The following is a 13,826-nucleotide window of genomic DNA, read 5'->3' as shown; positions in this document are numbered from 1 at the left end:
CCTTTTCCAAAGATTTCCTAGGGGTTAGGCCACTCACTGGGTCTGATACAGACCCAGTTCAAGTTTCTTTTCCTCCTGTTTTAGAGCCAGGTCTAGAATCCAACTCTCCTAACTCTCTAGGGCTACCCCTTCCTACAAGGCTGCCAAGTATTTTGAACTCTCCTGTCCAAGCTTTCCACTTTATATGAAACACTTGAATATTGTGTGGATGAGGGACTGAAGCTTGGGTCTCCCTTATCATTAGAATCAGTGTCAGTCTCTCTTGTTTCAGAGTAAATATTTAAGTAAAATTCCCCACTGGTGAATCTAAATCTCTATTTCTACAGTACAACTCTCCAAGCCTATGAGTGTTGTTACACTGAATATCATGGCAAGAGAATGTTGCTGTAACTACTTAGCAAGGTGAAGAGCAGAGAAGCTATCATATTTCTTTTTAAAGAGTTGTGTTATAGATTCTAGATGAAAAGCTTCATTTCTTTTAGAATGTGTACAATGTAACATTACAAAATTTTCCCATTAGCCAAAATTTAATAATCCAATATTCCAATAATCCAAGACAAAGTCCAATGAGACAATTGTCCAAATATCCTGACCAGTGAGGCTCTGACCTGTTTTCATCCAACAGGCATCATCACTGGCCAAACTTTTTAACAATGTCACATTTCCTTTCTATCTTTAGAGGAGTATAAAACCACCTGTTACTTTCACTAGTCCCATCACAAAAGTTGCAAACAGAAAGGCATACATTACATTCTAAAATTAAGATGTAAAAAGTAGATTAGACTTGTAAAATCATTTACTATTCATACAGATATGCATTATACACTCTCTCATTCTCCCTGTGTATATGTGTTTGTGTATATGTGCGTAAACACAGACACACTATATATGCACACTCACTATATTTGCACATATATCCCACACATGCATTAGCAATAGTATAGTTACACGGCTATTGTTAAACAGAGAGCCTTAACTTGTTGCATACTACAAAGTTGTTGTGGGGGTTCTGTAAATAGATGGTTTGCAGGATTAGTGGGCATACAATGTTCATGTAGCTATATATTATTTTGCTTTAAATAAAACAATTTAATCAAATTTGAGCATAAAATCTTGCACTAATTATTCTGTGTTTTTACATAATTTCAGCAGACTTTTGACTAAGTAATGACTGTAGAACTTAGTCCACCAATTGTAAGCACTACATTTAGAGCACTAAGAAACAGATCCACACCAACATAAATCCAGAAACATCAATCTCCCAGATTAACCAAAAGGGATTAGTAAAGTGACTGTTTGATTCTTCAACAGGCATCTTTAAAAATATATTTTTTTGTTTTGGAGAAAGACACAGAGTACCTTAATGGGAAGAGCAGGATGCAGGAAGCGTTACCTGTCAGCTCTGTGTTCCTGAGGGAACTTTGGCACCCAGCTTGCTGGACTTACAAAGGACTTTTTTTCCCCCCTCCCCACACCTCATCTAACCAGAACTAAGCAGAAGAAAAGTTTAATAGGCATCTCAGGCCATACATTCCCCAATCCCGGTATGGGAGGCCTAGTTAAACCTGATCAACTAAAACTCAGTTGCTGGGTTAGGGAATGCTGAGGCAGGAGACCGAGTCAGAAGGGGTATAGGCAACATTTGAACAATGGTTAAGGGTCCATCACAACGTCCAGCCCGTTGGAGCCCTGACCACAAATGCTCATGCTTTTCCTGGGATGACTGGTGGAAGTCCTCCCCACAAAGTTTATGAACACTCCAAGTAATCAATCCCCTTAAGTATGTTAAAAGATTACAGTAAGATCTGAAAGTCATGCTAAGCTGAGGCTTATTCACAACAGGTAAAATACAAAACACTGATGCTGAGTTCACAATGCAAGCATAGCTACGCCATTTGAGAAGAAACAATGTGGTATCCCTTCCAGTTTATCTTCTATATTCATAATAATTTCAAGCTGGTTTCTAGGTGTCTGGCTATTCCTTAAAACTTTATGTTTTTCCTGGTTGTTAATCAGTTTCTTGAGATGTTCCAAACCAGATAACCCCTTGTCACTGAAAAAGGTAATTAATTTAAATTGAAACTGTTTACATAACAGGATTTCCTCTGTCAATTACGGCTTGGGATACTCTTGAGTTACACAATTAAAATAATTTTTTGTTTGTTTTTCCTTGCAGGTCTATTATTACTAGTACCATCATAAATTTCATATACTTAACAATAAATAACTTTTATAGTCAAACTGGTGGTAACTGCGTGTATTTTTTCTTCTCTACTTCCCCTTCTCCACTTGCTCTGCAGCAACGCTTCTTTTACCTAAGCCAAAGATCCCTGTGAAGCCCCAAAATACTGTGGGGTCCACTCATCAAGAGGCTACCACTACTAGGAAAGTTAGGGCAAAGATTGGGATGTGCTGAGATTGAGACACATAAGGGGATCACCTTGTACAGGCTGATTGACCCAGTTTGGTTCAGACGTGCCCTAATGAACTGAATGCTGGCCCATAAGGGTGTTAGCTGGACACCCAGTCTGATTCAGAAGTATTCTGTTCACCTGTGTGCTTGTGTCTGACTGCATTTTATTGTTACCTTAATGAACTGATTCCTGGCATATGAGGGTGTCAGCCTGTACATGCTGATCAACTCGGCCGGATCAGGCATATCACATTAATATATATGTACGTGTGTGTGTGTGTGTGTGTGTGTGTGTGTATTTGACTGATTTGGTGGCAGGAGGAACCCAGCCCCATTGAAACTGAGTCCTGCAAGATAGCTTCACTGGGGGTGAGGATTTGCAGAAGGGAGAGATACAGCTCCATATAGAAGCATAAATAACACAAGCAACACATTGATAGAATTACAAAGACCCTAGAAACGTGCCCCTAATAAATGAGCACGCCCCAAAGTGATAGGTAAATCCGGTAACAGAAGGGAATGGGGAAAAACAGCAAAGTAGTAAGGAAGAAAGAGTATTTGATAAGGCAACATTACAGTTAGCCATTAATTTCTTAAATTTTCCTGATAATTTTATTCTAAGTAAAAAAATAGGAAGACTTTTTTAATGAAATTTTTCTCAAAAAGTCCTATTTTTCAACCATCTCTATGCAATACAGAAGAGTACAAAATATTCCCAAGCCAAGAAATTCTCATACTGATCCTACTCATCATCACCCTGTTTTGTGGTTTACTAATATTCAAGAAAAAAATAAAAGGTATAATCTATGTAATTTATATGGAAGCTATTACTTTATAGATATGGTATTTTTACCTAGAAATATATTATTGGAACGTGATTGTTTAGAATGAATTCAACTCTTCACATTAGCAGCTAAAGTTGCTAATGAGGAACCATTATTGTTCTTAATGCCTTTTTCATTTAATAAACTAACTAATCACTCATTCACTCTCACCTAACTTACCCTGCCAGCATAATGCATAATGGTGAAGTTGGAGCCTTGATCCTTTGGTGCAAGATTGCCATTTCCATCTTTTGTGGAGGAATATACAGCATTAGTGTCTGAAGTTTCCAAGTAAGCCTGAAGGCGTTTAGAAAGACTCTGTTCCATGGACCAAATGGACTGGCTTTCTTCATCCAGCATTGACAGAAAACCAGATGGCTTCTGAAATGAAACATGTTTAGTCATTAGTGGCAGAATACCAGTTCTTCCCTGTACAGATACACATCTTCCTTTTAGTTATAAGCATGGATCCAAATCTAGAACAGAATACCAGCTTCTACAGGAAATGCAAAGACCGACATTTGATATTCCCCCCAAAAATATGATTTTTGCTAATTTGTTAGGAAAATGAAAAGGACTGCACTCAAGAAACAAGATCAGACCAAAGAAACCCCCATGCCACAACAGAAGGTTGGTGAATCAATATGAACAGAGAATCCCTGACATACCCTCTCCTGTTCTTAACTGCTATGGATACTGTAGTGGTCCACCGGATGATTAGGGACATCTCCCTCTTTGGGTCTATTTACAACCACCACCTTTCCTATAAATACTTAAACCATAAAATAATGCCCTGAATTTTTATTAGCCTAACATCATCTGGGTCATATTCAAAAGAGGGCTTATAAATCCAAAACAGACCTAGGTAGATTTTTGATACCTAAATCCAATATAGTAAACCAGAATCCCTGTTAAACCCCTAGGTAGATATCTAAAATTAATTCCTGTTCAATCTGAATGTTTTCTGCACTTCTGCAGTTGCCTAGAAGTTCTCTAGCCTAAGAACCTAGGGGCCCCTGCCTAAGCTACCATGAGATCCAGATACAAAGGGTGAATACCCTTTAAGCCACGTGAATGTAGATCAGGAGAGACGCACTGCTATTTGTCAGTGACAGGAGCCATGCAAAGAAATTGGTATAAGTAACTCCGGTGGAGGATTGGGCAGGATCAGAGCCACGATTGCGTGGGGTTGACAGGACCGCAGGGATTGGTGGGTCTGTAGTGGGAAGGTAGCTTAGTCAGGGGAGGAGTTCTGGGGGCCTAAAAATAGCCAATCAGAGTTAAGGGGTGGGAACAGTGCAGCCTTGGGACTGGTGCCAGTGGCTGGGCTTTCCCAGCCCCACCGCTGCACTGTGAATGCATAAAGGTGTGTGCAAGGTTGAGTTAATTTGGGCTCAATCTAAGTTAGTTCACATTCTCAGGTGAACTAACTTAGATTGGGTGCACCATTTTTGGATGATTTAAACCCACTGCACATCTGTATAACTGAACATTGATTAGGGCTGTGCGAAATTTCGCCAGGTGTTTTCATTTCAAAGCTGTTTCAATATGGTTTTAGAAACAAAAGGCTTCAAAACAGCTTTAAAACAGAACGAGGGCACTTGAAACATTTCGACATTTTTTAAATGTTTCGAGTTTTGAAGCCGAGCTTACTTGGCTTCAGCACCGGTCCCAGGTGGTAGTGGCAGCCTCCTCTCATCTGGCGTGCAAATCTGGGGGCTCACACCCCTGGGAGGAGTCTGGCACAGCCCGACAGCCCTCCCAGGGGTACAGACCCCCAGATCTGTGCACCAGATGAGAGGAGGCTACCTCTGCCACCTGGGACCAGCAGCAGTATCAACCTTCCCTGGCTTTGGGTGCGGGCTGTGTCCAGCGCCGTTCCCAGGTGGCAGTGGTAGCCGCGTCTCATCTGGCACACAGATCTGGGACTTCACACCCCCAGGAGGAGTCTGGCACAGATCAGCAGCTCTCGTGGGGGTACAGACCCCCAGGTCTGCATGCCGGATGAGAGGAGGCTGCTGTTGCCAGCAAGTGTTAGGAGTTTTGCTTTGAACAGTTTTAGGTGCAGATTCCCAGAAGCCTCTACACCTATCTCCTTGAAACTTGGCAGGGATCATGCCCTCAGAAGGGGCTACCATCCCTGCAATTTTCATCCAAATCAGGCAAGATATGACAAAGTTTTAGGCATTGTCATGGTTCCCCATTATAGCCTATGGGCAAAACGTCAAAACGCATCAAAACAGGGAAGCAGTTTCGATGAAATGAAACGGAACAGTGATTTGAAACACAATAAAATGATGAAATAAAACACTGTGCCTTTGAAATGGCAAAATGAAAGTTGAAATGAAATGGTACTGTTTCGCACAGCCCTAGCATTTATACCTGAATGTAACTTCTGTATGCACCCTCAGTGGGGCGGGTCTTATATCTCCCAACAGACTCAGGCAAGTAGGTTTGCTCAGAGTATACCTTTCATGTAATGAGACTGGGCATCTCATAAATTGCAGTTGCAGCAATTTCAGTTTTAGAGTGTGAATGGACGAGAAGTCCATCTTTTATGTAGTGTCTAATGGTTAAAGCACTCACCCAGAAATAGACCACAGCTCTAAGTCTCTTCAGTCTGAGGGGGATATCTTAGTCCTCTGAAGACTACCCTCTCAGAAGAGGGCTTCAAAACAGTCTGGATGAGGGCAATCTCCAACTTTTCTATAGAAACTGTACCATGGTATAGTAAACAATACAAAATGCATAGGGCCAGAAAAAGGAAAAGGAAGAGAGAGCATAACTGTAGGCCGAAAGTTAGGACACTCAGTTGGAAGGGGTGTCTCTGCTTCCAACACTGAATATGCATTTAAAGTAATTGATCGTGACATAAAAAGCATAAGTAATCCTGGAACCTAAGATCTGAGGTTCCTCCATTCCAGCCAAGTGATCTGATCATCAGGGATCTTGGTTTTCTCTGATTAAAAAAAATAAATCTCCAATTTTTGGATTAAAAAAAAGTAACCCCAAATCCACATTTTTCCATGATTAAAATTAAATGCCACTAACATATAGGTGTGTGTGTGTATATTATATAGTGGTGTTTCATTTTAATCATGGAAAAATGTGGATTTGGGGTTACTTTATTTAATCTGAAAATTGGGGATTTTATTTTTTATCAGAGAAAACTAGGATCCCAGCTGATCATAAGGGTCAATTTTCCCCCCTGTTTTCTCTTCCTTGCCTTATGAATCTTGGTTTGCTATCTGCAATATGTTTCAGCTTCAACAAAAGAGTAGGAAGAGCCTCTACAATTGATGGTTAGAGCACTCTCCTGGTAGATGTGAAATGAGGATTTGACACAGTCCTACAAGGCAAAGCAAGACCTAGAATCCAGGTCGCCTAATTTCTAGGTAAGTGCTCTTACCGCTAAGTTATATAACAGGTAGACATTAATATCTTAAAGCAAACCAGTGAGTTCTGCTCACTCACATCACGTTTGGGCCCTACATGCTGACTAGACGGAGGTGCTTGTCTACAAGCTCCGATTCATGGACCTAATCTTTGGGCATGAGTTCAGACTCCTATTGTACTTACTGCTATTTACTGGGGCTGTGTGAAATTTCACTAGCTGTTTCGTTTTGATGCTGTTCGACTCATTTTGAGCTTGAAACAGTGAAGTTGAAATGAAATGAAGGTCTTCAAAACAGCCTTGAAATGAAACAAGGGAAGTCAAAATGTTTCCAAAGTTTCAAAACGTTTTGAGTTTTGAAGCTGAAGCTGGCCTTCCCTGCAGGGAAACAGAAATTAAGGAGAGGGAAGAGGGTGGAAGGGCACAGTGAGGGTGTGCCTTAACACACATGCTGGAGAAGAAGCTCCTGCAGGAGAGGAAAGAAGGGCTCTGTCACATTTTGGCTGCCTGAGATGCTGCTGGTGCTAGTGTGCTGCTCCTCACTAAGTTATTAGTTTACCTGTTGTTATTTAAAGTGGTGGACCACGCTGAGGCTAAAGGGGAGGAGGAGGCCTCATTGGGGCACACTACCGTGTCATGTAGAGGCCCCAAAACCAGTGAGGGCACACAACACACACACACACACACAGTCACACATCCTGATTTTTGCTTGTCAGCAGCTTGAGGTGCAGTTTCCCAGAAATTCCTGCACCTATCTCCTTGAAACCTGGCAGGCTTTGTAGTTTCATAGTTGGTAGGGTCAGAAGGGACCTGAGCAGATCATCAAGTCTGCCCCCCTGCCATGGCAGGAAAAAGTACTGGGGTCAAACGACCCCAGCAAGGTGTTCATCTAACCTCCTCTTAAAGACCCCCAGGGTAGGAGCCCGCACCACTTCTCTTGGAAGTTGGTTCCAGATCCTAGCCGCCCTGACTGTGAAGTAGCGCCTCCTGATGTCTAGTCTGAATCTACCCTCTGCCAACTTGTGACCGTTATTTCTAGTCACTCCTGGTAGTGCTCGGGGGAACAGGGACTCCCCCAATGCCTGCTGGTCCCCTCTGACGAGTTTGTAACAGGTCACTAGATTCCCCCTCAGCCTTCTCTTGTGGAGGCTGAACAGGTTCCTGCAGCCTGACCAGTGCCGCATAGAGGGGGAGGATCACCTCCTTGGACCTGCTCGAGATGTATCTGTGGATGCATGACAAGGTGTGGTTGGCCTTCTGGACCGCGTCCCCACACTGTCAGCCCATGTTCATTTTGGCATCAATAATGATTCCAAGATCCTTTTCTGCCTCTGCACTGACAAGAAGGGAGTTCCCCAGCCTGTAGGTATGTTGCTGGTTCTTCCTCCCCAGGTGCAGCACCTTGCACTTGTCAGTGTTGAAACCCATCCTGCTCTCATCTGCCCACCCTTGTAGCCTGTCTAGGTCCAATTGCAGCCTATTCCTCCCTTCTAGTGTGCCCACATCCCCCCACATCTTAGTGTTGCCAGCTAATTTGAACAGGGTGCTTTTTACCCCCTCATCCAAGTCACTGATGAAGATGTTGAACAGCGTGAGTCCGAGGACCGAGCCCTGGGGGACCCCACTGCCCACATCCCTCCAGGTCAAAAATGACCCATCCACCACCACTCTCTGGGTGCGGCCCTCCAGCCAGCTAGGGACCCATTTGACTGTGTAGGTGTCGACACCACAGTCACCTAGTTTTTTAATGGGAATGGGGTGAGAGACAGTGTCGAAGGCCTTCCTGAAGTCTAGAAAGACTACGTCTACTGCTACCCCTGTGTCTAAGGATTTTGTGACCTGGTCACAGAAGGCCACCAGGTTGGTCTGACAGGACCTGCCTCTAATGAACCCATGTTGGTTGCCCCTAAGCATAACCTCCCCTGCTGGCCCCTCGTGGACCAGCAGGGTCTACAATGCCTGCTGTTTTCACCCCCCTGTGCCTTCACACTTACAAGTGATATGAGTTTTGATTTCAGGACTTTAAGGTGCAGTTTCCCAGAAATCCCTGCACCTGTCTCCTTGAAACTTTTTTTTCAAGTTTCCATGGTCGTTGGCAAAAAATGAGAAAGCTATAGGCAGTTTCGTGCTTCCCCATTATAGCCTATATGCGAAATGTTGAAACAGCATCAAAACAGTTTCAACAAAAAAAATGGAACAGTGCTTCAAAATTAAACAAAACTTGAAACGAAACACTGTCCCATTGAAATGGAAGTAGAATCAAAATAGGGCTGTTTTGCACAGCCCTACTATTTACAGACTAGTTATAGTCTCCCCACTCAACATGGAAATGCCAAAGTCTCTTCCTGGATCTTGTAAAATGTTATAAATATACATGGTATATAAATGGATTTGAAAACTACCTGAAAGAAAAAATCCAAGGCTGCTGTGTGGTTAGCAGGAGAGTATGTGGTTTCCATAGTAACTCCCTCTTGTATACATTCTGCTTGCTCTTGTAGAAAAAGTACTTCATTGATATAGTGGTGTATCTTCTCATTGGTCATGTTGACACACAGCTATTGTAAAATGGAGAAAAAATGAGTAGCAGACATTTGCAGGATAATTCATCAGTACAACACTCTATGACAAATACTCTATGACAAATACCAATTTTATGAAATGTTTCTCTACAACGTGATTTTTCAGTAAATCAGAGAAAGGCCTTGGGAAAATTTATACTGTAACAAATATTAGTTCTAAATTGAGGTGAAGGCATAATTTATACTGATCCTTGTGAGTTCTACATAATTCTACCAGTGCTCTAAGCTATACCTGTGTAGATCTGGAATAATCCCATTGATTGAAGTGGCTCTGGTACTTATCATAGCCTATTGCTGTTTACTTTTTACAAAACTAGACAAACTCAAGACTTAAAAAAAAATCTTATTGTTGGATTAGTGTCCTAATCTTGCTACAAATTCAACACTGACAAACATCTACTTCCACATGGAGATCCCTCAAAGTTGGGGAGGGGTATGCTTCAGAGTTCATTGCAGGATTGCAATACAGAGTACTACTGCAAACTATCTAGAGATATTCTTCTAGTCACATCTCTCTATTTTCTGAACATAACAAAGTACAGCTTGCTCAAAATGGGAGAAATTAAACTATAGAGAGGAAAATCAAATGTGTAAGCATTTTGATTGAGAAATGGCAGCACAGTGTTTTATGAGTTCCATTCTTCCTCATGAAACCCCCTCTATGTCAGTTAACATATCCCATAATACACAGCATTCTCCCCTTTTGATGCAGAATGGGATTCCTTTGTCATCTAGAAGCTTTTCATCTTTCATCTGGTGCTTTATGGTTCAGCCAGGAGAATAGGGACATGAGACAACGAAATAAACTCCTGTGTAGCACTACATAAAATTTGATTTTTTAAGAAGAAAAACAAAACAACAATTTTTTCAGGGAAAAAAAAATCACTCTGTATAGGTCAATCTGCGCAGAAGTAAATATTTGCTTTGTAGCAGAGTATTAATTGAAATATTTTATTTAAATTTAGTGGGATTTTTAATTGAAAAGTGAAATCTCTGTAGCTGTTAAAGAGAACAATATTAAAAAATAGACACAGAAATGGCTAGAGGGTAGGAAGAATTGTTTTATGAAGAAAGAATTTACACTTTCCTTTCAGATTAGACTCCCTTTTTCATTTTGGCCATAAACTATATCTTCCATGAATAAAGATTCGAAAAATAGTTTAATTGGTAATATTACAAAAGAAAAAAAGCCATTGAAATATGTAGTTCAAGTAAAGAATATGGCTTAGCATTTACATGAGCAAAAATGCCATGCCCAGACAAGCATGACTGTGCGATATGTAGCAATGCAGACCTGTCTGTAATGTGTCACACCACACATTCAGGCATTTCCTGCACTGCTACCTTGCAGTGCAGGGGGAGATGGGGTTGACCCCAGGAGATCCCAGTGTCAGAAAAACCTGCCAAAAAAAAAAAAAAAAGCAGGGTGATGCATGTGGAAGCAGCACCCACAGCCCGAAACTGGAGCCTGGTTGACCAGAGCCACACTTCAGTTGCTAGCCAGGCTCCCAGCTGCAGGAGCAACATGATTGCAGCTTCTCTGGCCCTCAGGACCCCAAGTAAGGCTGCTGGGACCAGCACAGTTGCTGGCCCCAGTCTCCCCTACCCCACCCAGGGTAAACTGCCACGCACCAGAGGGCATTTGGCATGGGTGTTCACCGGGAGCAACTAGCAGTGACACAAAGGGAACCAAATGTCTGTGCTTGTCTGGGTGCAACCAAGGAGTCCAAGTAAAATACAATAGCTGCTCCTAATTTTCCATTAGTACCTCTGATCAATACAACTTCTTTGAAATTGCTTTACAGTAGATAGCTAAGTGTGAATAAAAAAATCAAACTAGATTAAAATCAAGCTTATATCCAGCTGAAGTGTTTCTAATTGAGGGGATATTCAAATCCATAATTCTGCAGGCAAAAAAAAAGTCTGAAATACAAAAAAAGTCTGAAATATTTTTCAAAATGATACTAGTCAAATTTATTCATGTTTACAATATTATATCAATTTTTTACAATTGAAGATAGAAGGCTGACTTCTACAAATCATTATTTAAATTAGGAAAATATATATTTTTATAATTGGGTTAGGCAAAATGAAATTCACTTTTCAGCTTCAAAATTCAATTTTTAACGATAGAATCTGCCTGTGCAGCCATAGCAAAAGAAACATTTGGTTTGCCAGGGTACCAGCAATATACACATTTATGTGCAGATATTCTTTCACAAAGAATCATAAGAACATAAGAATTAACATTTACTGGGTCAGACCATAGGTATCCTGCCCAGTATCCTGTGTCATACAGTGGCAGAGAGTGGATGCTGAAAGGATGAATGAACTAGGTATGACCAGTTAATCTGAAACAAATATCTTTTACCCTTTTACCTCCCCCCAAAAAGAAGGTCAATCTAAAAAAGTTGCCATGAATTAAAATTTACTTTTTATAATATACAATGCTTTTGATTAACATAAAACAAACTAATACATATAAATGACTGAATATGCAACGAATTATTACATTGTATAATTTGAGCTGGAGGGTGTGGATACCTTACATTTTGAAAAGTTCTGACATACTGTCTTCAAATGACAAAATAAAAATCATAGAAATCATAGAAAATTAGGGTTTTAATTAATTAACATTTTTAATTGCCTCCCCCCCACCCCACTGGACTCTCTCCAATTTGTCTACATCCTTCCTGCAGTGGGGGGCCCAAAACTGGACACTGTATTCCAGATGTGGTCTCACCAGTGCCAACAGAGAGGAATAGTTATTTCCCTTCATCTGCTGGCAACATTCCTACTAATGCAGCCCAGTATGCTGTTAATCTTCTTCACAACAAGGGCACACTGCTGGCTCATATTTAGATTACTGTCCACTGTAACCCCCAGTCCTTTTCTGTAGAGCAGCTGCTTAGCCAGTCAGTTCCCAGCTTGTACCAATGCATGGTGTTGCTCTGTCCTAAGTGCAGGACTTTTTACGTGGCCTTATTGAACCTCATGAGATTTCTTCTGGTCCAATCCTCTAATATGTCTAGGTCTCTCTGAATCCCAGCTCAACCCTCAAGCATGTCTATCAGCCTCCCAAGTTTGCGTCATCTGCAGACTTACTGAGGGTATATTGTACTCCATCTTCCAGATCATTGATGAAGATATTGAACAAAACCGGACCTAGAACAGACCTCTGGGGCACTCCACTTGATACCAGCTGCCAACTAGACATTGAGCCATTCATTACTACCAGGGATCCTGGTTTTCTCTGATAACCTTCCCCCACCCCCCGCCCCGCAATTTTCGGATTTAAAAAAGTAACTCCAAATCCACCTTTTTCCATGATTACAATGAAGCATCACTAATATATATGTCATGGCGCGGGGTCCTGCAGGAGGGCCGTGATCTCCTCAAGGCCCCCTTCCCGTGGCAAGTTGGCCCAAGGGCACCCTCAAATTCTCGCCTGCCACATCTTTGGTGTTCCAATATATTAGGGAGGCTGCCTTACGTCTTCTTAGACATGGTTTGCTGTAATATCTGACCCCGTGGACTCCCGGACCCCTTGTGGGTCCTGTACTGCAAATGGGTGCTTCGGGGCACCCTAGCCTTATGGGCTATGCGTGGGTCCAACCACCCCTTTACCATGCCCCAAGCCTCGCAGATGGGATAGACGTTGTTAGGTCTCGGCCTTACTGTAATCTGGTCCCTTGTCTTCTCTGGGCCTTACCTCTTTCAATCTGCGCCCTCTCCAGCGCTAGGGCCCTCCATGGCCCTGTCTCACTATGCCCCCTTCTCTGGGCCTTCTCCACAACGCTGCCCCCTTCTCTGGGCCTTCTCCACAATGCTGCGCCCTTCTCTGGGCCTTCTCCACAATGCCCCTTTTCTGGGGCTTCTCAACTACCCTCTCTGGGGCTGGGGGTCAGTGCACCATGAATGCTATGGCCTCACTGGTGCTGGGGTTCCCCACACTGCTGTGGGTCCCCTATGAGGCCTCCTCCAACCCCTAGTAGCCTCACTCAAACCACCGGAGACAAACAGTAACACAACGCAAGCCCCCGGGCTATAACATAAATGGAAGCCACCCGGCTATAACCACATTCAAGCCTACCAGGGATACTTCACCCCGCAGCAGTGTCAGACGCTGTTCCTGCCTTCAGGCTTCTCCTCCCTTCCATGAGACAGAGCTCCTTCCTCCTTGGCTGCTGGCAGGGAACTGCCCTTTGGCCTTAGCCCCTAGGGTTTATAAGGGAGCCAGGCCCTGCCCCTTCTGGTCAGCTGACCTCCTCTGGTTGCCCTGACAACCCACAGCTGGGCTTATCACTCAATGCTGGGGCTCCTTCCGTAGGAGTTTTCCCTCTTTAGGAGCAGGGTACCCAGGTACTCTGCAACAATATATATCTATATATAGATATTTATCTTTCTCTCTCTATATATATCTATATGAGAGATATGTATATATCTTTATAACTATTTATATATATCTATATAGAGAGACAGATATATATAGGTATATCTATATATATACAAATCTCTCATATAGATAGATAGATAGAGAGAGAGTGAGAGGGGTAGAGAGAGAGAGATAAATATCTATATATAGATATATATATCAGTGATGTTTCATTGTAATA

General features: G+C 42.3%; 1 protein-coding gene across 1 annotated transcript in view; it reads right to left on the bottom strand.

Moving 5' to 3' along the window:
• MYO16 (myosin XVI) overlaps positions 1-13,826 on the bottom strand; it is a 418,223-nt gene that overhangs the window by 169,221 nt on the left and 235,176 nt on the right. The window contains exons 19-20 of the mRNA XM_006017262.3: positions 9,034-9,186; positions 3,418-3,618 (exon numbers count right to left, since the gene is read on the bottom strand). Of these exons, the coding sequence (XP_006017324.1) occupies positions 3,418-3,618; positions 9,034-9,186 (354 nt within the window). The remainder of the gene's footprint in view (positions 1-3,417; positions 3,619-9,033; positions 9,187-13,826) is intronic.

Source organism: Alligator sinensis, unplaced genomic scaffold (assembly GCF_000455745.1).
Source record: "Alligator sinensis unplaced genomic scaffold, ASM45574v1 scaffold288_1, whole genome shotgun sequence".
Classification (NCBI taxonomy): Eukaryota; Metazoa; Chordata; order Crocodylia; family Alligatoridae; genus Alligator; species Alligator sinensis.
The sequence above is the reverse complement of the archived record's forward strand: the minus strand, read 5'-3'. Positions and strand labels throughout refer to the sequence as shown.